A 25,025-nucleotide genomic window follows, 5' to 3' on the forward strand; every position below is an offset into this window, starting at 1 on the left:
TCCAAATGTTCTAAACAATTTTTATTAGAGTAGAAAAGAACAAATTTGTGTAACATATTCAACACGATTTAGTCTTTTAATATATAATATTGAATTAATTAAAAGATGTTTAACAATCGCAATTAAGGTGGCAAACACCATGCAATTAAGTATCTACAATTGACGGGAATTAAAATTGTTTCAAATCAGTTAAAATGTTTGAACTTGCTCGTTTGGCTAGAGAATTTAGACCACGACTAGGTAAGTCTACACACTGCTACCTTCTCTTCTACCATAAAATACTTGTTAATACTCGTTCAGTTAATCTAAAACGTCTAGTTGGATCCTACAGAAGTTCCGGCGCTTAGAATGCCTAAATCTTTTCTTTATTGAAGTTCCCCCACCCTAAGTTGAGTTTAGTAATAAAATATTTGGTTTTGTAAGCAAGCATTATGATCCCTAAGTGAAATTCTCTAAACAATCACTCCAAGAAAATTGAAAATTTTATTGTTCCTTCCTTTTTGGTATTTGGTGTATGAAACGAGTCAATATGAAATCTTCTTAAAATCTACTTACGAAATTGTTAACTACTTGAAAAGTTTACTCTCTTTGTATATTTTAGTGTTCTAAGGCCATTTGAAAGATATATGTATATTGTATTGTGCAAAGTTGATCGCCTGCCCATCCACTACCGAATCTAACAAGAGAAGCGTAAAACCGATTTGGGCATTCACACCGCGAATGTCCTCTACTAAAGTTACCCACGAGGTGTTTATGATGAGCAGGGATCACTACGTCTACAGTTTAGTAGGAATTTAATTAGGTTTGTTGTTTTTCGTTGATTAAACTGGGATTCCAGTTCGGTCCTTGATTTTCCCGAGGACATTGACATGAACTTTACTGTAGCCGGTCTTTTTGCCTTCGGTTGAGGAACACGAAAGAGGCGATGAGTTCTTTGAATCACGCTGTGAGGATCTGCGGCTGATTCCTGTGTCCTGTGATTGATTGATGCGTTCTTCTTCTGATCGAGGAACTTTCTCTGATGATCCTTGTGATGACAGCTTGTCGACCTGTAAATAGTAATAATGGGAGATCAGGACGGTATTGTAGTGAGGTGAAGTGAAAAGAAGTTTTCGCAAATGTTATATTTTATAATGAGAAAAAAGAGAAGAAGAAAGAGAAGAGAAAGAGAAGAAAGAATTTGTATGAGGCGATTCGAGTTTATGAAAACCTGAGAAGTAACTGTCACAGTGGGTCCTGGTGTAAAGTAATACAGGTTAAAGTCACTTAAAAACGATTAAATTTTTATTGAAAAGGAATGGAAATTATTTGCACGATTACAGTTTACTCTCAAAGATGACTGTGAACATTTTTCAACAGCAACTTGTGAGTATTGATTCAGACTATTCAGACTAAATATGTATATGCAAATAAGTATAATCCCTGTTGTTCTGTGCTGAATCGACCAGAGGAAGGACAACTTAAAAAAACATGTCAGATACGTTTTGGAGCAGTAGTATTATATCGTTATTTAGTGAGTAACCACGACAGGGGGTTTAATTGAAGATAAATACCAACAAATTCAAGGTTCTCAGTGTGACGTGTCAACGCACTCTTCTTAGGAACATCAACGAACAGTTCAAACTAGCCTTTGATTTACTAAAAGTGACAAGGTAAATTTGTTTGTCTCGTGGAGCAAAGAAGAATTCATTTTTCTTCTCTATAAAATAATGTGGGTAGTCAAAGGGTAGTATAGGTCCCAGGATGAAACGTGGATTGGTATCGACGATAGAGCATAAAACCTGCGAAACGCCTGCTGAACCAACACCAACCAAACCCTATCTCCACCTCCACATGGTGACCGCTCGGAGCTATTTCTTAGCAAAAAGCTGCAGACGAAGGAGGATTAAGGCCGGACAAATTGTACTAGTTGGATCTCCTGCTGGGGTTGGATAGGGTTGACAGCCCTACACGAAAAAAAAATTGTTACCGAGCCACAACAGGAGCCTCGGACTGGACTGATAACACAACGACGAACCCGGCAACGTAGACGGAATAACGATTTGCGCATTTTCTCATGGAACGTGCGCTCCCTGTGCAGAGAAGGAGCTGCCAAGCAGCTAGCCGATATTCTGTTCCAACATAGGGTTGATGTAACAGCGTTGCCAGAGATGCGTTGGACAGGGACCAGTTTCCTGGAGAAGAGCCACCACACCATATATTATAGTGGCCATCCAGTAAATCATGTGCTCGGAGTAGGTTTCTTAGTCAGCTAAAAAATGAAACCTGCTGTTATTTGCTTTGAAAACATAAGCGGAAGGCTATGCACTCTGCGTTTGCGAGGCAAATTTAGAAATATAAGCTTCATTAACGTTCACGCCCCTACAGAGGAGTCTGAAGAGTCGGAGAAAGATACTGTCTACGAGGCAGTAGATTATTCAGTTAGCAGTATCACACGAAATGGTTGTTGGAAATACCTCGTTGGCGCGGAAAGCGGTCCACAAACAAACATGGACCTCTCCAGACGGGGCCACTTTCAACCCAATTGGCCTTGTGTTGATCGAACGCCACCATCTCTTGATGAATGTGAGAACATAAAGCGGGGCCAATATAGACTCGGGTCACTATCTCGCTGGCATTGTCCTCCGGGCTCGAATAACAACACCACCTACAATCCCCTCTGACAATCCGGTGAGAGTTAACACTGAAACCATCCATACCACAGCCCCCCGCAACACCAATAAGGGAGAAATAGGTGCCGCAATAACTGCAGTCAACAGAGATCCTGGAGATCGAGCATCAGCAAATAATTTTCACTATCATTTATCATTGATAATGCCACAAACATACTTGACCCCAGCCGCAAGAAAAGTCGAAACGGCTGTTTCGACGATGAGTATAAGCCAGCAACGGAAGGAAGAATACCGAGGAATGTTGCTTTCTCAAAGGACGTGGGCACGCGCGGAGACTTATCACGAATTCCGTCAAGCGGAGAAGCAACTTCACAGGCGGAAAAATTCCTTTCCTCGGAGAACCAACAGGCCTGTGAACTCGAAAACTACAGGAAACAACCGACACCAGCCGCGAAAGTTTTATCAATAAGTCAGCAGAATGAAGCCTTATACACCTCGACGCTCATCCTGCAGAGGCAAAGAGGGAAATTTAATTTCCGACGATGCTCTGCTGTTCGAATTCCTGCGACGTGAAAAGCTGGTACTGAAATCACATCTCTCGGGAAAGAATAAGATAAGTGCATTGAAAACCAATATGGAAAAGGTCCAGAGAAGGACACCGATTACTATGTCCAAATTCCGAACGCATCATCTAAATTTTGGTGTACAGCGGATGAACCTGCCTCGTGACATCGGAGGTTGGAGCGTGGTTGACGTGGCGGCACAACATCACCGCCAAGTCGACTGGCTACGCGTTTATTTTTACAGCAAAGAGAGAGGCAGTCCTTTGCATGAAGTTGTTTGTAGGGCAGACTTAACTTGGAGGATTGATTTTTCGATCTTCTGAGTGGGGCGAAGTCGGACCAAGAGCGGATTGATGAATGGAATGCCATGCACCACACAACAAGCCTGACGTGCTGTTAGTTGACAAGACGGGTCGTTTCGTGTATATTATTGATGTTGCTATCCCCCATAATAGCAATATTGAAAGAAAATACCTGCAGAAGAAGGTAGCTCGGGAAATCAAGGAAATTTGGTTTGACGAGAAACTGGTCGTAGTTCCCATAATATTGTCAGCTTTAGGTATTGTACCTAAATCCCTCACGGTTTCCTTTGATATCCTGGGACTCCCACAGAGCCTGGTTCCATCCAGAAGCACACCATCTCGCATACGTATTCGATGTTGCGGGGATTTATCGACGGATTCTCCCACTAACCTACCACCCCCAGCGCCTCTTTATCTTTTAAGTAGGTAGGATCGTCCGAGCCTAAATACTTGGCACTTAGTGTTAGTTTAATCTGGCATCTGCCGACATTGTGACAACTCGGAAAAATAAAATTAAATTAATAATAATTAACAATCTTAAAGACTATGCATGAAAACTGGGAATATACATAGCTTTTAGGTAAGCTAATAATTTGATGCTGTAAATTTGATTTGGAAACATATTAAGTCATAAATTTGATTTGGAAAAACGTTGATTTCATTTCAGCAGAAAATCGTGAATTTGATTTGGAAAGACGTGAATTTGGTGTCGAAAGCCATTAATTTTAATTTTTAATCTGGAATGCCGTGAAATAGAGGTGGAAATGCTATTTATAAAATTAATTTCCAGCCATCTTTCCATGCGTTTCTTGGTTCTCTGGTCATTGTTTCTTCGTTAATCTTATTAAAATCGATTCAACACCTGTCTGTCCGTCTACCGGTCCTACCCAATTTAGTCGAAAATGGCTGAATCTACTGTCATGGAATTTAGTGGTGATAGCGCAGTGAGTGGCTTCCCGTATATACGAGAGGGGCCATCTTCGATCATCATTGAAGACGCCGAGATAGGAAGGGTACTCCAGAGGTCGCGCCTTATCAAGATCTGAGGCAGGAGAGACATCGATTGCGGATACGATCCTTCGTAGATCTTCCCTCTAGATTGCGGCATTTGAGTCATGAGTAGTCAGACTTTCCATGCCTGGTCGAGTCTTTCTTAATTTTTCTGTTTCTAGCTTCGTATTTGCGTTTTTTGTGCGCTGGCGCGTGATATTCCTTTTTGTAATTTAGGTTCTGGTGCGGTCCCAACTACTGGATAGATGACACGAGCAAGTTTTTTTGATGACATAGAAATCAAAGTGTCAAAAAAGGTTTCTCCACAATCCCGAGGTTAACTAGCAGAAAGGGATATAAGTTGGTATCAATGGGATACTTTAACTGTATTTAGGTGCTGACAGATATAGACAATCGATTTGACGGTTGCGTGTTAGCTTTGGCTTTATCAACAACGTCCCTTTCAAAACAATTGAGCTATGGCGCCGACATTTGGAGGGAATGCCGGTAACAGATTTGGCAACCTTATAAAATAAAATACAATTTAAAGTAGGTCAGTGGGGACGTCACACGATGGTAATAGCTTTTCGAATTATTGAAAGCTATTCTTTTGCCTCATCAGTCAAGAAATCTAAACAGTTTCTCTAAATCTGTTCTAAAACGTTTAGGCAATTATGGATCACTGTGGTTAATCTATGATGATGAGTAATCTAAAACCGTCCCGGTCAACTGATTGGGCTACTTCTTACCTTTTAGTCGAAATTACAGGCTTCAGTACATACTTTATAAAAGTCTAGAATAGGCCGATTGACTTCTCTTCTGTTCAGGGTTTTCTTTCACTTCTAAAATAAATAAGTTCCTAGCCTAATTATTTCGCATGTTATTCCGTTATCTACGCTTGCTTCGTCATTCAGAGATGCCTAAATTTTTCCGACGGATTTCAGTCACCTAAAATTCTGGAATCAGTTTGACTTGGCTATAATTGTTTAGATCAGTCGGTTGTAGAGATAATGTGACCAATTGCCCGACTCGTGAAATATATCGGCATTCAATTTTTCTTTGGCGAACGTTTAAAATCAGATGAAACTTCGTCGAGATTAAAGAATAAACATTTTCGAAGACTTACACATTTTCCAGGTAATAGCAACTCAAGCAAATAATCGTTTGAAATTGAGAAGAATCTTGACTTTATCTGTGACCTCCAGAATTTCCGAAGAAAGGAAGAGGAGAAAATGAGGATAATTCCCCAAAACTTCACTCGCAAAGGCACCCTTAAGATAATTCCCCAAACCTTCACTCGCAAAGGCACCCTTAGCTTTTGATGCAGGATACTTTGATTGAGATACATGTGGGAAAAAGCCACGAACACGATATTTAGCATGTGAGAATTAAGACAATTTCTTAGCTAAACTTTTCTTCAAGCTCGCAAATTTATTTGTCTGTTTTATTTTGTATACACACCTCATCATCAATCGCTTTGAATTGCCAACTCCAGTTTGCCCTGTACAAAAATGGCCGATGGTCGAATCGGTTGTCGTCGGGACTGTAGCTTTCAGCGTGAATTGCTGGGGTCAAGATTGTCATCTTATGTCGATTAATTGCGTAGCACCTGAAGAAATGTTTGACTTTATCCGCGACCTGAAATCAAATAAAAAAATATCGATTATGATTGTATCTGTATTATTTCTTCAATTTGATATAACCTCTTTAGGCGACAGGTCACCCTTCCAAGTTGCAACGAGTTTACAGAACATACTATATGGTCCACAAAACGCCTGCTTCCTTAGTCTTCCAAACTCACTCAGTTCGGCATAAGTCATACCCATATCCTGTTCGTCAGTTTGTACAAGCTGCCCTTCAAGCAAGGGTTCTAATTCTGCAGTCGGTGGAGCGCCGATGATATCATGCAAAATCGGCAAGTTGAATCTATAAATGCGATATCAGTAAGCCTGCCTATGAACAACGGCTTCGTACGAATTACCTGTCTTTCGCATATAAAAGAAATTTCTTAAGATCAGTTTTCGAAATCCCACCAATTGGATTAACATCTGCACTGGAACAATCATATTTGGTCATATATCCTCGTAGTGATTCGTCAACGTTAGCCGATCCAAGCACCAAGAGACCTCCTGGTCGATTTCGAACCCACAACATTAGTTGGGCGAAAAGGTAGGCAAGCACCATTCTTATTCTAGATTGTATGTTTTGTAAAGCTAAGTTTTGCCTTGGGCATCCACCCTGAGTACGGAACTTTGGCGTGAGACCTGTTACTGCGTTGAAGATTGTAAGTAAAGCACTAACTGCGGAATCGATGTTGATTTCGATATGATAGCTGAAAAATGTTTTAGTCATATAATATAAAGTCTGTAAACTGAATACCCACGAGACAAAGAAACTTAGATAGTGGAGAAACAAATCAATAGAATAATAGCTTTCAGTTAATAATTAATTTTTGTCTCCACTATATTTGATCGGGAATGAAAACCTCAGGAGTTGTTCAAAGTTTTACCTGCCCAACTGATTGGCCAAAATAGATGCACGTTGTCGCGTCTCCTTACTCGAATTCACACTTCCCATAAAACATGTCACCAAGAGTCGATTACACAAAGCCGCTGGATTGTCTGGAGTGAATTCAGGATCGCCCAATATTTTTCGGACGTCATGCAATACCTGATCATCACCGTCTTGAACTGCTGCAACAACGAGTCTACACATTGAATGAACAATAGTCGCGGAACTGCTTGAATCAACGCCTCCGCTTAGCGGCAGGAAGAAGCCTCCTTGCCCCGATCTTCGTAGATAGTCCCAAAGCCAGCAAGCTGGGCCAAGTGCGATTTCTTCCTCCGGTGTGTGATATATCCATTGAATTGGGCAATTTGTGATTTTGAATATGTCATTATGGGTGGACATTTCGAAGTCACAACTAATCCGCGGGTATGTGGGAGCAGATGCCGCAATATTTGATCGTGATCGCATTGCCACTCGATATGACCTGATGTCCTCGAGGTCAATCGTGGCTAGAATTACTTCCTGTAAGAAAGTAAAGTATTAATAGTTTGAAATTAAACCTAATTCGTCAGAAAGCTGGTTACATACCACATCTTGTAATGAGAATTGTTTTCCGCGAGATATCACATCCCCATTGAGAGCAATGGCAGAGCATCCATTGAAGTAGACTCGCTGCCCATCACAACCTCTCAAATTGCTAAATAAATAGGCACCACCAGCCTTATAACTGGCATTTTTTATAAGATCCGCTGTAATATAGGCTTTTCGCAGTTGCATGTAACTACCAGAGCCGTTCGAGATGATTTCAACCCCCGATAAAGACATGTCAATGTGAGTGCTAAAAATGCTCAATTATCATTTATTGTTCCACACAAGTTATTGCTAGGTACCTTCTGACATTCCACAGTTCTTCACACATTTCAAATCCAATGCACGTATCACGTGTAGCAATTACCGCATCCCCAATTGGAACTGTGTGTTGGCCTGTGTGAACAGATATCATCCGGGGTAGATAATAGTCTTCCGTTCGGAGAGTCTGAAAATTTCAAGTGGAATATTATAAATATATAAAATATATAAATATATCAAACTGAATTTTCGGGAATTGATTTTTTAAGGGCTAAAATCGTTCCTGTTTACATAAAAAGATGCTACGCTCTTCTTAGTACAACAATAGTACTACAGAAGTTAGACACAGAACAGACAGTCGAAACCTAAGTCCTAAAATAATAGCTGGTAAATTAAATGCGTGGGCCGTGGGGTCGCCGGATGACTAACACGAAGAGATTTCGTGATTTCTGAACATAAATAGTAATGATGAAAGGGGAGGCGGTTATTAGTAGTATTTCCACAACAACATGGTTTAGCGTACGGTTCACATATGCGGTGAAATTATTATTGAAGCCAGGAAGCTGCAACCTTCATTTATCGTTATTGCAAGCAACCATGCTTTCAATGTCAATGGGGAACCTGTATCACCGGGAGCACGATCAAGTAGATTAAAGTGAGTTATAAGAGAGCAAGCAGGGAAGCTATTAACATAGTATGCTGGTCCCAAGCCCAGGTCCTGCGACAGGTCGACTAAAAAATAGGGCGTTCACCTCAATCGATGCGGCAGTACGGCAAAGGTCCTGTCGAAATGAGAGGGTTCTTGACGCATGGGCGGCGTCAGGACGTATGTAAATTAGTCCGAGCAAAATAAATACGTGTCTGCACGTTAAATGTTGGCATCCTAACAGGAAAGACCGAGAAACTCGCAAAAGTCCTTCGGAAAAGCCGCATTGATATCTGCGCTCTGCCAGAAAACCCGACGGTCAGCTGCCAAAAGCTGCGGCGTAGAACACAAACGCCGTAAAAATTGTTATTATCTTCTCTATGTAGGTAGTACACACACTCAATACGGCAATGCGCCATCTCAAAGGGTTTCCGTGATGCCATTAAAGAGGTCGAACGATTTGAAGATCGGCTGATGAAGCTCACTATAATAGTAGCTGGGGTTTGGAGCGCGCAATTTGGGTGGCGTGCGTATAATCGATTTTGCGGACACCCATTCCCATCTTCCTACATTTTATAGTGGGAATAGTAAAACGCAAATGAACTATATTCTCATAAGATGCCGATATTTTACCACCGTCATTGATTACAAAGCCGTTCTTAATGAGACCACCGCACCTCAGCATCGGCCGTTGATTGCCGTCCTGTGAACCAAGCCACCGATAAAACAGCGTGAGGAACGCACTGGCCCGCATTTGGCTTACACATATAGTAAGTTGCATCCTTTTACGTCGAATTTACGTTACATGCAAAACGGGGTTGTACATTTTTTTTAAACAAATATAGCCATGTGGGGTATCAGATTAAAGGTCTCGGTTAGTAATTTTCGGTCTTAGTTTTGACATTTGTTGAAAAGGTGGGGGGAGCGGGGGGTTGAAAGTGACCATTTCTTTGACGAACCCATACTCAGAAACTACCCAACCGAAAAATCTCAAAAAAATCAAGAGGCTGCTACTATATGGTGCCTAGGCTCCGAAATATCCTCCATATCGATACCTCTTCAAATAAAGTTAATGATAGTACATTACTAACATTTTTAGTAACTGACAGGAAACCCCCCTTCAGCTCACCCTAGAATCACGACATTTTGCAGCAATATAAGCTACAGCATAGAGCATCCTGCCAAATTTGGTGAAAATCGCACTATTACTAGCAAAGTTATAATAGATCAAAACTGTCGTTACTGTGCAAATTCAAGACTTTGAATGTCAATATCACTTGAAAGTGGATATTCTCACATAATATATGCATATAATACGTGCTATATACTAATGGGACAAATGCACACTCAAATCTCTTTATAAAAGAAATACACAAAACCTTTTATACCTGAAGCGTCTAGCTTCCGGTTTCTCGACTTATTTTAAATATCGTTGAAAAGATGTGCCCAAATTGAGTTCTGCTATATTATTTCTGTGTGTAGCATTGTCAAGTTTAGAAATCATCGTTCAAAGTGACAAAAAGTGCCGCAATTAATGTAATTTGTCGCTATTAAACCCCCAGTTCGATTAATAGTACGCTGGAGCTTATTTCGCGAGTCTGGGAACCTTATCAATAGGTAATGCGTTTAGAACATGGAATAAAGAACTGAAATTTAAGTTACCTGCGGAAGTAACGTTGCTGCTTTTTGGAACAAAATGACGACGGAAATGCAAACAGAACAAAGCCAATTTTAATGCGTGAAAAATCTATATGAAAGCATCGTCAGTGAAAGTGGCAACAGTCAGTGATCACTCCTTCATTTAAAATCCTAAACACAACATGGGAGAGGAAGAAAGTTTCTTTTAAATTAGTTGTATCTGTGGATTCAGGACTCCTTACTCTCTCAAAGAAAAATTCCATATGAAAGCATCACTCATAAAAAATGATGCAGGGAACTATGTAGGTGGTAATCCAAAGTTACAAAATCCTAGACGCGTCGCAACAAAATCATCGAAGAAAGTGACGTGATTCTGGATAGGCCGTAATATTCGTGCAAAAATCAAACAATGAAAAGTTCAGAAAAGCGTCGAAGCGTCGTTCGAAAATGAAAACTGATCAAAATAGGAATGAAGCAGAAAACAAACTGCGTTCAGGGCCGTACAGAGAAAATCCGGGCTCGGGGTGAAAATTTGGTAAAAAATTAGGGCCAACGTGAAAATTTTAGGAGACTGGCGTAAAAATTATGCGGGCCCCATGTCGTATAGTTGAGAACGCTTTTAAACGACTGCGATAAAATAATTAATTTTAGTAAGGGGGCGACAGGGGGCGAAGGCCGCGGTTCAAATCTGGCTGGTGGCAGTGGGATTTGTATCGTGACTTGACGTCGGATACCAGTCGACTCAGCTGTGAATGAGTACCTGAGTCAAATCAGGGTAATAATCTCGGGGGAGCGCAATGCTGAACACATTGCCTCCTACAGTGTACTGTAGTGTACCGTTACGGTCTTGAATGAAGTGCTCTAACACACTTCAAGGCCCTGCTCCAATATGGATTGTTGCGCCAACGATTATTATTATTAAGGGGACGACATGTTCTGGAGTGGAACACCTGAACGCCAGGAATTTTCGTGAAGCAACGAAAAATTACGCAATTAAATTGTTCGAAATTAGTGACATCAATTCGATCCTCGAATGCGAAGTCTGCTTTCAAGGCAAAATGGCGTGCCATACGTTTTCAAAGTCGTCTTCAAGGAAGTCTACTTGAGGAGAATTTATCCATGAAGGTTGTGTCAAACAGCCATGCTATATATTTCGCAAAGTTTACTAATAATTCTACACGTTTGAGCGAAGTTCGCTTTCAATGGCAGGAGGAAAGTATTCGGTTAATTCAAGAATGATAGAGACGCAACACAGGAAAACGTTCCTATAAGCAGAAAATCTATCTAATCTAAATCTAATGTCTATTGATCCAGTCTGGGGTTCGACTCTCATTTTTTACAGAAGTAACTTCAATTTTTTATCACGAATCGCTGCTCTACTGCTATGGTTTCATTGAATGGAAAGAGATGTGGATGGGAAAGACGTCGGACGTCGGGGACTCTCAAGAATTTAGTTTGTCTGTTTACTGCTTAAATCGAACCAATATATATTTATATTATATATTTTGTTCTGTAGCAGGATCGACGAGCTCTAAAAATTCCTTAGAAAATCATTTAAGGTCAATGGCTTAAGCGACATATTATACTATTTGGGAGTGGATGTAAAGAATCTCGGAATTTGATTTTCCATCACCCAATCGGGGTCTGCTTCGCAATAAGAGCAGAAGCGCTGAAGTTAGACAGCTTAGTATTCAACCTTTATATTTTGGAAAAAATATGCTAATACAAAGGTACGCCCCGAAAGTATCGGCGGAGATGCCTCTGAATAAAGGTTCTTTTCAAATTGTCAAACTTTTCTTGCGCTAGTATGATTTCATGAAGGTACCATAGTGCCAAAATAAACACCTTAAAGGAAGCAATCATACTTTCCAAGTTATTGTATCTGGTTTTACACAGTATAAGGGTGTTGAAGAGATTCTGGGTTTTCCTGTTCATGACATGCAAATCCTTCTCGCGAGGGAATACCATCATGGAGAAGTAGAACGACTTGGGTTTTGTTAACAAAGAAGAACTAAGACTAGCAAAGCAGAAGAAGCAGTGAATACCGATGGGCCTGTTGGATGTCCATAGTAGTTTAGCCACTCCCACAGGTGGTATCGTCTGCCCTGGACTAGAGTAGTACCCTTTTTGGTATTGCCTTGGTATTATGATATGCAATCGTGGAAAGTGTACGATAGTCTTAAATCTTCTTTTCGGGGATTAGGTCTTGATTCAGTTACGACGTTAGCATGGGATATTGTAATGATTCAACTATTGTAGATTATTATTAGGCATTATATGGTGGAAGTAATATTGTTATTGTGATAAGTAGTAAAAGGTAGCAGCTATTGTCCTAAAAAGTATAAGGCGTCAAACGAAGAGAAATGGCCCAAAGTACCGGCGAACTGTACAGTTTCCTTAATTCGTAAATGTATTACCTTTGTCCACGCTGAAAACCATCTCGTCTCTCTGTAGCATCCATCATCACACATAGCCATTTTTGGACGAATCAGTAAAATTTGTTTGTTGTATAAAACCACTCGGCAGTTGTATGCCACATTCCTGTGCATGACGGGCATACCAACATCAATGAGCATATTTTGGCTGCAAGTGATAAATTATTAGTTAGTAAAGCTGGTTTCAATAATAGTCTGAAGTGATACCTTATTGGAGACATGAGGATTTCTAGTAACACTTCCCAGCAATGTAGATACGTATCCGGTTCATGGAAGTGATCTTCACAGCTGTAGCCACTGAAATACAAGCAAATTTCTGGTGAATGTCTGTTGCTTTGGAAATTTTTAGAGAATTTATGAGAGTGGTCGGATCAGACTTAAACTAATATAGTAAGGAAATGATTAGTTTTGTAATCATGGCACTTTCAAAATAGTGTAGTATCTTAATCATCATTAATCGATTAATTGATAATGTGCAAATTAAGCATGTTTAACCGAAATTAATCTTTATGAAATTGAAACTCTAAGAAATCCTCGAAATCTTGCTAAGAAAATCTGATAAATTTTTAAGTTTTGAAGTTGTATACACAAACAATATGCAGCCACTATGAGTACCGACATCATGGGCCAGTACTCAATCTACGGAGTTAATAAAACTCTCCGGGAATGATTCATATGGAGTAGCTATCCATTTATTAATGAAAGTGCATTTCTCTAGAGTGTGACGAAACAGCTTAATTTGCATATTAAACCAAATGAAAATAAAAAAAACAAAATTTTCAAAACCACTTACCAAATTTCCAACTCTGGCCCGGTTCTATAGGTAGCGCCCATTTCCTTAGCCTCTAGAATTGACTGCATTATCCTTGCAAGGTTGCCCTCAAAATCCAGTGCCCACTGGTTGAGTGTAGCAACAGCTAAAGTAACTTTCCGCCCCATTATCAGCAACTCTCGATAGACACAATTTTCAGGTTCAACAATTTATTAAAAAAGCAGCGTCTAAAAGGGAAAACGGAAAATTATTTCATTGTAAACAAAAATAAGGAATCGATCAATCGAATGATGGTTAAAAGCACGTTGTTAGGGTAGTAAGCTCGGGACGTGAGTGGACAGGGAAAGGTATGAGGAGTTACACTAAAAGCCCGGATAGGGCTACTTATTATTCTCCCTGCTGTGCGGGGCTCTCGACCGTGGCGTTGTGTGGTTTATGTGTCATGCCTGCTAACCGTCTAGCTTGTTTGCCACTTAATCGATAGTTGAATTTCTTAATCGGAAGGTTCTCTGTTTTTATTTCTAGTTTGCTTTAGGTGTGAAAATATTTATTTGTATTTTCCAGTACGGGGATACATAGAGGCGGATGAAATGAAACTACAAAGCTAGGAATTATCGAGCCTAAGAAATGATCAAAGTATTGTGCACTGTTTGCGCTTACATGAGCGGCACCACTTAAATAACAAAAATATACTTGAGTCGAATTGAGTTCCTGTGCAGCAACAAGACATTCCAAAAGTAGTATTGGAAATGAGACTTGTGAATTTGAAGAAAAGTTAGCACATGAGTGAATTCAATGTAACAAAAAATACATAACCCGGTAATCGTGTTTTTTTTTTTAAATGAAACATGAGCTATATATAGTTTTTTGAGAATTGTGGGGTCCTAAGTCCGCTTCAACTTGATGCCGGACGGGACCAAATGGGCAGCAACTTACTCCCCCCTTTTTTTGGTCCACGGACCCCTCGGTTAGGGCTTAGCACCCAAACTTTAAAAAAATGTCAGGCGATGACAGCTTTACGGTTTCTTACCAGGGCAGAGGCAAATCGTCAGATGTTACCCCACCTCTGCCCTGGGAGCAGCGTGATCGAAGCGGCTCGTAGATGTTAAGTGCTCCTTTATATAATTCGCGGAACACGGCATCAAGTTGATGCGAACTTAGGACCATACAATTCTCAATCTTTCAGCTCTGGCCAAGCTTTGGTCAATAGAATTGGCGGATTGACGCTCAATATAATTAGTAGTCACGTTGTGTTCTGCGAATTATATAAAGGAGCACTTAACATCTGCGAGCCGTTTCGGTCACCCTGCTCCCAGAGCAGAGGTGAGGCAGCGTCTGATGATTTGCTTCTGCCTTGAAAAGAAACCGTAAAACCGCCATCGCTTTATATGAGCTTTATATTTATGGACCACAAAATGAAAAGGACTTAAACTACAATTAAAAATAAAGCATGTTGACAATGTAACTAGCGTTAGGGATAGGAAAAGATATAATATATTAGGTATGTACGAGTAGGAAAGTGGAATGAGTACGAGGCACGTCTGGATTGAAATAAAAGAAAAGGTTTTCATCAATGATATCGACAGAGTATGTTGTTGCTGCTGATAGTTTTCCAAAACCACGAGAACAACCAACAAAATGTCAGAACTTTTACATGGAGATCGAATCATTAAAATAATAATCCATATGCTAAAAGTACAATTTGAACCTAGGACTTGAAGCGTGGTATCTTTACTTCAGAGAAAAAGAGAGAGAAATTCATTTTGCAAACCATTATTCTAACTAGGAGGTAATGTAATCGGCAAATGAGGACTGAACCTTGACCTTTTATTGCAACCGATTATTGTTCCACTTTATAGAGAAAGGTTATTTGCACCGATTCCTCTAAAGCCCTTGATATCGTTGATCACAATATTCTTCTCTCTAAACTCTCTCTACTCAACCTGCCCTCCTCCATCATTTCACGGCTCCCTTTCTAGTTATCAAACCGTTTTGCAGAGTTTCTTTTCATAGTTAATCATCCCGTTCCTTCTCTTTTTTCTCTGGTGTTCCTCAAGGTTCTGTATTTGGCGCCTTACTAGTCCTATTTTATATTAATGATGTTCCCTCCATGTACAGCTGCCCGTGTTTGCTTTACGCATACGACCTTAAATTATTTGTCTCTATTTCCACTCCGCTGGGTTGTGCTTTCTTGCAGTACAACCAAGATACTCTGGTCTGTTGGTGCTTGGTTAACAAGCTGACACTACATAAATGTTAGCAAATGCCGCTGGGCATGATATTCGCCTAAACCTTCCCCAACATCCTTTACCTCCTCTCTAGATGAGCAGCTCCGATCAGTACCTCCTTTTAAGTTCTGGGTACATTTTTGATGACTAACTTCGTTTCAATTCCCACTTTGTTGACGTCATCGATCGTGTCGTCAAAATTTCAGGTTTTATCCTACGTTCCCCCTCCAACTTTACTTCAATACTTTTCAACTCCCTTCTTAGACACATTCTGACTGTCGTGTTGTTGAAGCTGTACAACACAAATTCACATTGGCCCTCTTTTTCAAAAAGAACCTTCCCCGTATGGACTTCCCGGCTTCGCACCTTCAATTTTCTTTTCCTGCATTAATTCTCTATCCTCTTTGATATGGGATCGCCTCTTGTAGTATAGGTAGTCCGGATATTTTTGAAGACCCTTTCGTGGAGCTCGACATCTATTTTCCCTCCCCGATCACGAGATTATACCGGTTCTACAACGCCCTACAGTTTGGGTTCTTTGGGTCTGTCTCCTTCCGTAGTTTTAAGCGCAAGTTAAAGCACTTACTTGCTATGCTTTGTTGATTAAATAAATAGATAACGTCAAGCTGTGATGAAGCAGGGACGGCCGTATATAGTTTGAAACCAAATAATGCATTTTGGACTGACCGAATAGTAGTCGAGCTCCTAAAAGGGGCTAAGACAGATCTTAGCTTGTGAACTTTCCTGGATATGGATATGTGACAAAAATTACAACGAAATCTCATTATTGATTACATATTATAATATAATGACAAAAATTATCGAACGGTGACTGGAAGACTTTGTTGACAACGACGTTAGCAATATCAAGGAGGCTCAAGATTCGGACGATAGAGGGTCAGTTGTTCTCTTCTTCAATAAATCCTAGTCTAACCAGATTTACTGAAGAAGAGGACAACTGTTGCTAGAAATATCAATATTTTATGAATGAAAAAATATGCAGCATCCGAAAGATTCGTTTGTATTTCCTTACCAAAAAAAAGGCTGGTCAGGTATAGTAGCCTATCTAATATCTCCGCATATCCAGCATCTTTTATTCAACCAATAAAAAGAGAGATGCATAAGTACCAATGAAGGAAACTGCTAAAAGTCAGACCGGAGATGAAGTATTGCAGAAAACCAGTCAAGAATCCCCGTAAAGAAATAAAAATTCATTGATATCACTGTGTAAATTTTATGACCGTTCCCCCATTAACCCACGAACAAATAAGAGCCTTTGGTTTTTTTATATGTTTTTAATTCTTGCACCAAAATTACTTACACCTACATCGGGTAGGTCCTTGCTGGTTGCCGCGTGGCTATAATCGTTCGCCGTCGAAGCGAGAAGAAGGACGTGTGGGTGCAACCCCAGGTCAAAGGGTGTGCTAAGGGTTGCCCGATGATAGGACCGCTGGAGGAAGGAGAGTCCAGAAAACGTCAAGAAGTGGCGTGAAATCCGTTCGTGCCAACAGATGGCGCTTGTCGCCACAACACCCCTGCCAGTGATGGAACTGTAGTTTGCGTCACAGTATTTCTAAAAGGCAGAACCCACACACAATGGTCCTGGACTTGCGAAAGGATTAGGGAACGTCACCCGTACACATGATAGGCCCTAACATCTAGTAGTATCTATATGTGGGTTAGTGCCTATGATGTGTACAGATAAGCTTCTCCAATACATTCGCAAGTCCGTCCAGCGAGTGTGGGTACTACTTATTAGATGAACTGTGGTTCATATATTGGTGTGTCGTTGGTGTAAACATAATTTTATTGTGTGTTTCCCCGCATGTGTCAAGCCATAAACAGTTGGCTCGTAACCACATGGGCGCAAACAAATGCACTGCATCACATACACGACACTAACCTGAGAGGTAATGCGCAAAATTTTTTTCGCGTACGTACCGAAGAGGATCGAATATGCGCAATGATATTTTTCTATCATACAATTCCAAGTAATGCGCCGGGAGACAAATCTCGTGTGCGTATACTTCTTGATTTGAGGGCAAATTGCGTGCGCTGACCGTGCTGTATCGTCTGCGCTGGTTGCAACATGTGAAAATATCGACGAATTTCTTGTATGAAAGTAGTCTGCTCGATTGGCTCCCATGGGAAAAGCCTCTGAACACTGCGAGAATTGAATCGAGAAGAACGATTGGGGTTTAGAATGGGAAAGGAGTGGGATTGGGGGCGTATCAGCCATTGGAGTAGCGACGATACGAACTATCACTATTGTAGGAAATGAGGAGTTGCGGTAATTTGTTCTTACGGGTGGAGTTTTCCTCGCTGATTTAAATTTTTATACAATTGAAGATTTACGGGGTGGGATGTGATAGACACTTTTTGACGAATTTCACTACATATCTAGCCATGATAGCATGGATACGAAGTGTCTGGGCAGGATTATAAAGGATTTGATTGGGAATGTACTTCATACCATCATTATTTTTAAATATGCTGGTGAGGAGGTTATGTCTTCCTTTGAACCGTAACGTATTGATGTGGCGCGAGGAGATATCAAACCAGAAGATGAAATCAGATAAACTTAAAGGCATCCTTTACACGGCCTAATATTGGACACTTCAAAAATGACAAGCGATGACGGCTTTACGGCTTTTTACCAGGGCAGAGGCAAATCGTGAGACGCTGCCTCACCTCTGCCCTGGGAGGAGCGTAACCGTAGCCGCTCGCAGATGTTGAGTGCTCCTTTATGTAATTCGTATGTATGATGAATCCGTCTTGCCATGCGGAAGGAAAGCTTTTGTCCTTATATCAAGGAGGCAGGCTATGCTTGGTGGTATGCAATCAATTTCTAGTAAGACACTGATTTCAAGGGTTAGAAGGGCGTGCTCAACCGAATGGCCTGTTCGGTTGGCGAACAGGAAGTCTGGGATAGAATTGTTTTCTACGACCAATGAAAGTGGATAAGAAGGGACTAATGGATGCATAGCATTTCTTCATGGTGATAGTTGGGTTTTTGTCAAGCCCAGTCGACTTCTTAGTTTTGCTCTGCTTAATGGAGTCCACGGTCGTTTTGGACTTAACGAAATTGAGCCGGGAAGTTTAGTTGGAAGAAGCGGGTGCTGGAGTCGTTTAGTTTGACTAATAGTCTGGGATTATGATATTATGGATTTAAGGGAGGCGATTAGCGCATTGATTTCGGTTTCAAAACTTTGGCCATGCACGTGAGTTTTGCGTGCGGATCAAAGTGATTGGTTAAAAAGCCACCAGTTGGCATTCCTAAAGTTATGTCCCGTTAGCGACGGTGGACCGACGGCTCGATTAGGAAGTTGTAAGTTTAGGATTATATGGTCACTAATGCCAGGGCCAGTTTCTAAGGATGAAAAGTGTTCGGATTTCGTTTTATGTTGATACTGCTGTACGAGTCGTAATTTCTTACATTGTAGGTATCGAGGACGTTTCTCGAAACAAGACTTATTGTCAGCCAGCGTTATAGTTGGCGATCATTGTTAACATTAGGAATAGAATCAGGAATTGTGTCTGCTGTTTAAGTCGCCTTCTTAGATTAGGGATCACAGTTTGCCAGCTGCCATCGTATAACGTCTCTGTGGATTTACGTATGTACCTGTCTTGTGAACTTAATCCCACGGTCTTCTTCATACACGGATTGATGTTGTGATCACAATCAGAGGCCCGCTGAGATAAGCACAACGGTACCAGTCTATACTGAGTGCACGGCTGAGTATATTCATATCGGTGGATACAAAACCTACCTAAATTTCTACCGAACTTTGGAGCACGACACCAGTGTTGAAACGCAACATCACGCTTGAGGCCCGAAGGTCTCTTGTTCGCTTGAACGTAACCACAACCCCCATGAAACTCCCACTGGGGGGCCAATCGAAAACAGCCGAGCTGAATTCACATCCTCCAGGATTACTCCTGAAACATGAGGTTTGCCATGGTATCGAAGTCACTTCAGATGAGTTCGTGTGCAGACTCGGATCTGATCGCCCTAATAGAACATGGAGTATTCGCCTACTGCATCACGACTAGCAAATCAAAATGGTATATAGGTTAATGGGTCTGGGTGCCAGGAAAATTGCTGAAATTTGGAGGAATCTTGGGAAAAACTTTAAACGCTCATATCTCTGTTAACATTGAGAATTTCGAACAAAGGGGATTAATTCGTCACTTCTACTATCGGGGGAGGGTCTGAGCTTCAAAATGGTATATAGGTTGGGGGGTCTGGGTGCCAGGAAAGTTGCTGAAATTTGGAGGAATCTTGGTAAAACTTTATACGCTTATATCTCCATTAATTTTGAGAATTTCGCAAAAAGGAGCTTAATTCGTGGTCACTACTATCGGGGGAGGGTCTGAGCTTGGAAATATGTAGTATATAGGTTGATGGATCTGGGTGCCAGGAAAATTGCTGAAATTTGGAGGAATCTTAGGAAAAACTTTAAACGCTTTTATCTCCGTTAATATTGAGAATTTCGCAAAAAAGAGCTTAATTCGTGATCACCACTATCGAGGGAGGGTCTTAGCGTTAAAATGGTATACAGGTTGGGGGGTCTGAGTGCCAGGAAAATTGCTGAAATTTTAAGGAATTTTGGGAAAAACTTTAAGCGCTCATATCTCTGTTAATATTGATAATTTCGCAAAAAGGAGGTTAATTCGTGATCACTACTATTGGGGAAGGGTCTGAGCTTCAAAATGGTATATAGGTTGGGGGGTCTGGGTGCGAAGAAAATTGCTGAAATTTGGAGGAACCTTGGGAAAAACTTTAAACGGTTATATCCGCATTATACCGCATTTCCCGGTGCCATCACAAGGAGGTTCTCTACGGCCACTTTATTGTCGTGCTGCTCCGTCTTCCTCACCGTCACCTTGAGCGCCTGCCAAAGTATTAAACAAAACAACACAAATTGCCGTGATTGTTCGAATCTGGGATGGTTTGTTTGCTCATTGTTTGAGGACTCGGTGTAATTGGACTGTCGTTGAGAAGTTCTTCCGTGAAGGACACGGATGGCCGAGTGAAGGATGGTATTAAAATCACGTATGTGTTAGTGGTTTGGTTAATGTGGGATGAAGAGGTGAAGTGCCAAAGTGGTCGCTTGCTTCGCAGTCTAGGGACTTAGGAATTTCGTTCGTTATTAAGGAGCACTCAACTAACCCAAGTTATTTTCGCTCCTTTATATAGCTACAAAAATGCGACATAGGCGTAAATTATGTTGAGAAGAAAAACTATTTAGTAGTTCAGACCTAAGCTGGCCGAAGCAGATACATGTCACCTAGGAATCATTTCGGTCACGCGTCACGTGAGTTCGCTATGTCCTATACGAAACCGCAAGTTGTCTATTCTTTGGGAATTGGGTGCTAGTGGAAAAAAGGTATTCATGGAACAATAATGTGGGAGAGTTTACCTCAAATTGGTCCAGCCCGCTTTCAATTGGATGGAGGACTTAGGACTCCCTAAATCCTAAAACAAAAAGCTATTGACTAAATTCAGTGCAGCTCTGCGGAAAAGCACTTGATAAATTTCAAAAGCAGTACGAATTTTGCAGACCGTTTCCGGAATATTTCCATAACCTGTGCAGTGAATCTTCATGACTTCAATGTACATAACGCAAGTTAATCCCCTTTCCTATGCTACGCAGCGAGGGTAATTTTGTCTGAGGTTATTTTGATTAGGTTGCAATACACCATCCAGTGGGATTAACTCATGGACTGGGAGAAGCCAGTGACCTTCGAGACTTATGGAATTTTTCTAGCAATTAGGGGACATCATATGTGAGTATTAGGAGACTAATAACTACTATGGCTTTGATTAGAACAAATGAAGGCCCATAATGTATAGAACGATGAAGAAAGATAAAATTTGGTATAATAAATTCGTGTCTTCCTCCTGACATAACCACCTTTGAGTATAACTATGAAAAAAAACATTGAAAATTTAGCATTTCATGATTCCATTCCGACTTTGTCAGCTCAAACTAATTTACATATTTTTACCTCCTTTTCCCTAGACCCTTATCAGATTGTCCGCATAAATTGAAAACTTGCTCATTCTCATAAAATTTTCCAGTATCCAAAAGAAAATCATGCGAGCGATGAAACTTTCCTTCATGGGAATGCACTTGGTTCGCACGGGTGAAAGGCAAAAAGGATATTACCACGTTGGAAATCGGATTTTCTAATTGACCGAACTCATGCATTTCGAGCATTATCGAAGGCTAAAGTTAGACCCGTAGAATCCGTAAAGTTTAAAAGTAATTATGCTCGTACGTGAGCACTTTGCAAGAAGTGAAATTCAATTCAAGGAAATCTGTGCGGAGACGGCCAAGATTTTATGGTACTAATGCGAACCAAGCACGAAATGTAACTTCGTCGTAAGCTCATAAATTTTGAAATAGAGCTGATAGGAGAGAGTGAATTTTTGGTGCATGTACTTAAGTAGAAAGTTACATTAAATTTGCAGAATAATATCTTTGTCATTATTAGTGCTTCGGAATGATTACTGCATTGTGAACTACCAATAGCTTCCAACACGCAGCTGGGGCTGTTTATTGCAATAAAACAGATAATTTCTTAGTTTGGCCGACTGTTTTATGCCATGCAGTACCTGGGAGAGTTATCATTTTTTTCAATCGTTAATTGGTGTCTTATCTATTCTCATTTTGGCTTCCCATCGTCCATTTCTCCCAAGCTCACTGCTAACAGAAAAAATACTAGAGAGATATATGTTTTGATTCATTTGTTTTGCCCTTAATCATTCAGGTAATTTCAAACTACGGCTCAATACGGTTGGCTGTCCTCATCTGTGATTCTAGCAATTAGAAGGGAATTGTACTAAATCGAACTTTGCAGTTAGAAATATGCAAGGAAAATAAATTTTGGGAAAAGACAAAAATTTTTTGTCTTATACAAGGTGATACACGGGAGATGGACTGCGTTGTACTGAGAGCGCGATGATGGGAGATGAGGGTAGTGAGGATATTTCATCCCCACACAAAACGCCACTTCAGTAGCAATGGAGCAGCGGGTTTTGCATATGACAGTTTCATTCAAACTGGTGACTCTGTTACAGCTACACAACGATTGCTTCGTTTACAATTCAATGTCGGTCGACATGGAGTTGTTCCCAGTCGTAACATTATCCTCAGATGGGTGAAACACTTCAGATCAACAGGTAACATGATGGATAAGAAGCATACCGGCATGCATCCCACACCGCTAATGATTCAATCGCAGTTCTTCGACGCATATTACGTGGACGGATTATCTCACGATTTGGTGATGTTCCTTGGACTCCCAGATCACCTGACTTATTAGTGTGACTTTTTTCTGTGGGGGCACCTCAAGAGCCGTGTTTAAAGCCACAAACCCCGAGATATGGATGAGTTAAAAAATGCAGTCGATTAAGAAATTTATGCTATCCCTGCAGAGATTTGGTCCATGTAATGAAGGATTTCGAGAAGTGGAGCATATTATTAAAGAAGTCTCACTTACGCTAAGATGGCAAGTAATGAGCTTTGATTTAATGTCGAAAACATATTAATTCGAAAATTGGCTGAATATTCTTTATCTAAAAATCGTCCTTCTCCCATGTGTTACCCTGTACATGATGCATTATACTGCATCAAATTGTAAAATCCAAAGAAGTGTCCTTTTTTTCAAATGGGCATTTTATCTGCTCGTAAGCAGGAGCTCTCAAATTGGAGAAAATTGCATTTACACACTGAACGTTGTGTAAGTGATAAGGTTACAACACCGAAATAACACAAAAACGTTAGAGCTTTCACCCAGCCACGCTTCCTAGATATACAAATTTATCAACGCTTCTGATGCGCTGGCCATTAATGTAGATAGAGAGCGTATGATGTGCCCTCAGACTGAAAACCTTGGTTTTGTTGATGTGTATCTTAAGTTTAACTCCAACTGCCTCACTTTCCAAATCCAGAGTCATCTTGCTAAGGTCCATGACCCGGCGAAAGAGCAAACCGATTTTATTAGCATAGTTTGAGGAAAGATATCCTGGCCTAATGAACTCCTAAACGTCCTCCGGACAAGACTGCATGTAAAACGTCATCGATAACAAGAAGAAATAACATCGGTGACAAGATGAAATCCGGGTGCTTCCGATTTGTGTCTCAAATTCCTCTGAGATTTTACTTCGGTGCTGCACGTGACATTTTGCGCATCATATGTCGCTCTGATAATAGCTCTTAGCTTCTCAGGAATGTCCCCCTGCGTAGAGCATCCCAGATACATTCTCTGCACACACTGTTCAAAGCTCCCGATTACCTCCTTCTTCCACTTTCTAGGAAAGGTCTCGATTTCTAAGATTTTCGACGAGTGGAAGTAGCCAATCTGTAGCAGCTACAACGATAAATAGCTCTATGGAGAGACCGTCAATCTTAGCGGCTTTACTCCGTTTGATGAATGATTTCTCTTCTGCTTGGAGGAATAAGCTTCGTGCTCGAACAATGTGCCACCAATGACGAGGCCCTGCAATTTGCAGAATCCACAAACCTCTAACTTCGTTACGTCGCTTCTCCATCACATGTTCGAACAAGGTGTTGTCAGAGCCCGCCTTGGCATTCAGATCACCCATCATGATCACAATGTGACTATGAGGAACACCCCTGAACTGCGTGTAATTACTCGAGGTGTATACTGGAGCACCCACTCCACTATACACCTCCGCTGGTGCATAACATAGTACAATTGTGATGCTCGTTAATTTCGGCCGGAATCTGGCAGTCAGAGGTCATTCAGAAATTGGCTCCCAGGTCAAGAGAGCGTGCCTTGTGGTAGTCGTCAGTATTATCGCAGCCACTACGGAATTACAAGGAACGCGATTGAGCGGGAAGGTCTTAGGAGTTTAACATGCTACCTGCTAGGTAGGCATACGCCCTCTTCTTCAGATAATCTCCAGTGAGAGCCACTTCAGATAAGTCCCTTGCAGCCCCGGGTCTGATCGTCTTTCTTGAGTACGTGGGGTTGTCGCTATCCGAAAACTAAACTGAAATCAGCCCAGGATGGAAAACCACAATGAAGTCTTTCCATTACTCACATGCCGCTCTGCGTACTACTGCGAGGACAGAAGCGCGGTGGAAGCGGTGGAAAGAAACCGTCGCCCTACCTTCAGAATTTTCGAAATTTGGTCGGCTCCATGTGAACTAATACGACAATTATCGAAACATACGGCCATCGACCAAGTTTTCTTCAAGTTTCAATGACAACTGATTGACGGTACGCTACTCAATCGTTTGCTTAAAGGTACAGTCCTGTCACGCCTTGGACAACGCAATGGACGCTGTTCTCAAGCAAGAAAGCGGTATCTGCGCTTATCGCGACACGCAGCCCAAAGAAATATGACTGTACATTTCCGGGAACCTAAGTTATTTCATTTTGATCATGACCAACGATTCTTCATACCTAAATGGCCGCTCAACAAAAAGCTCCATCCAGAGAAAATA

General features: G+C 41.0%; 1 protein-coding gene across 3 annotated transcripts in view; it reads right to left on the reverse strand.

The window, feature by feature from the left end:
* Window positions 1–25,025, reverse strand: part of LOC119656544 (glutamine-dependent NAD(+) synthetase) — a 222,357-nt gene continuing 197,332 nt past the window's right edge. For all 3 annotated transcript variants that reach the window (XM_038062901.1, XM_038062902.1, XM_038062904.1), the window contains 10 exons: window positions 13,337–13,542; window positions 12,751–12,840; window positions 12,526–12,691; window positions 7,866–8,011; window positions 7,564–7,813; window positions 6,977–7,497; window positions 6,449–6,799; window positions 6,171–6,393; window positions 5,929–6,105; window positions 1–1,049 (listed from right to left, as the gene is read on the reverse strand). In XM_038062901.1, the coding sequence (XP_037918829.1) occupies window positions 822–1,049; window positions 5,929–6,105; window positions 6,171–6,393; window positions 6,449–6,799; window positions 6,977–7,497; window positions 7,564–7,813; window positions 7,866–8,011; window positions 12,526–12,691; window positions 12,751–12,840; window positions 13,337–13,482 (2,298 nt within the window). In that variant the 5' untranslated portion in view covers window positions 13,483–13,542 and the 3' untranslated portion in view covers window positions 1–821. The remainder of the gene's footprint in view (window positions 1,050–5,928; window positions 6,106–6,170; window positions 6,394–6,448; window positions 6,800–6,976; window positions 7,498–7,563; window positions 7,814–7,865; window positions 8,012–12,525; window positions 12,692–12,750; window positions 12,841–13,336; window positions 13,543–25,025) is intronic.

The sequence above is a fragment of the Hermetia illucens genome, chromosome 5 (assembly GCF_905115235.1).
Source record: "Hermetia illucens chromosome 5, iHerIll2.2.curated.20191125, whole genome shotgun sequence".
In the NCBI taxonomy this organism is placed as follows: Eukaryota; Metazoa; Arthropoda; class Insecta; order Diptera; family Stratiomyidae; genus Hermetia; species Hermetia illucens.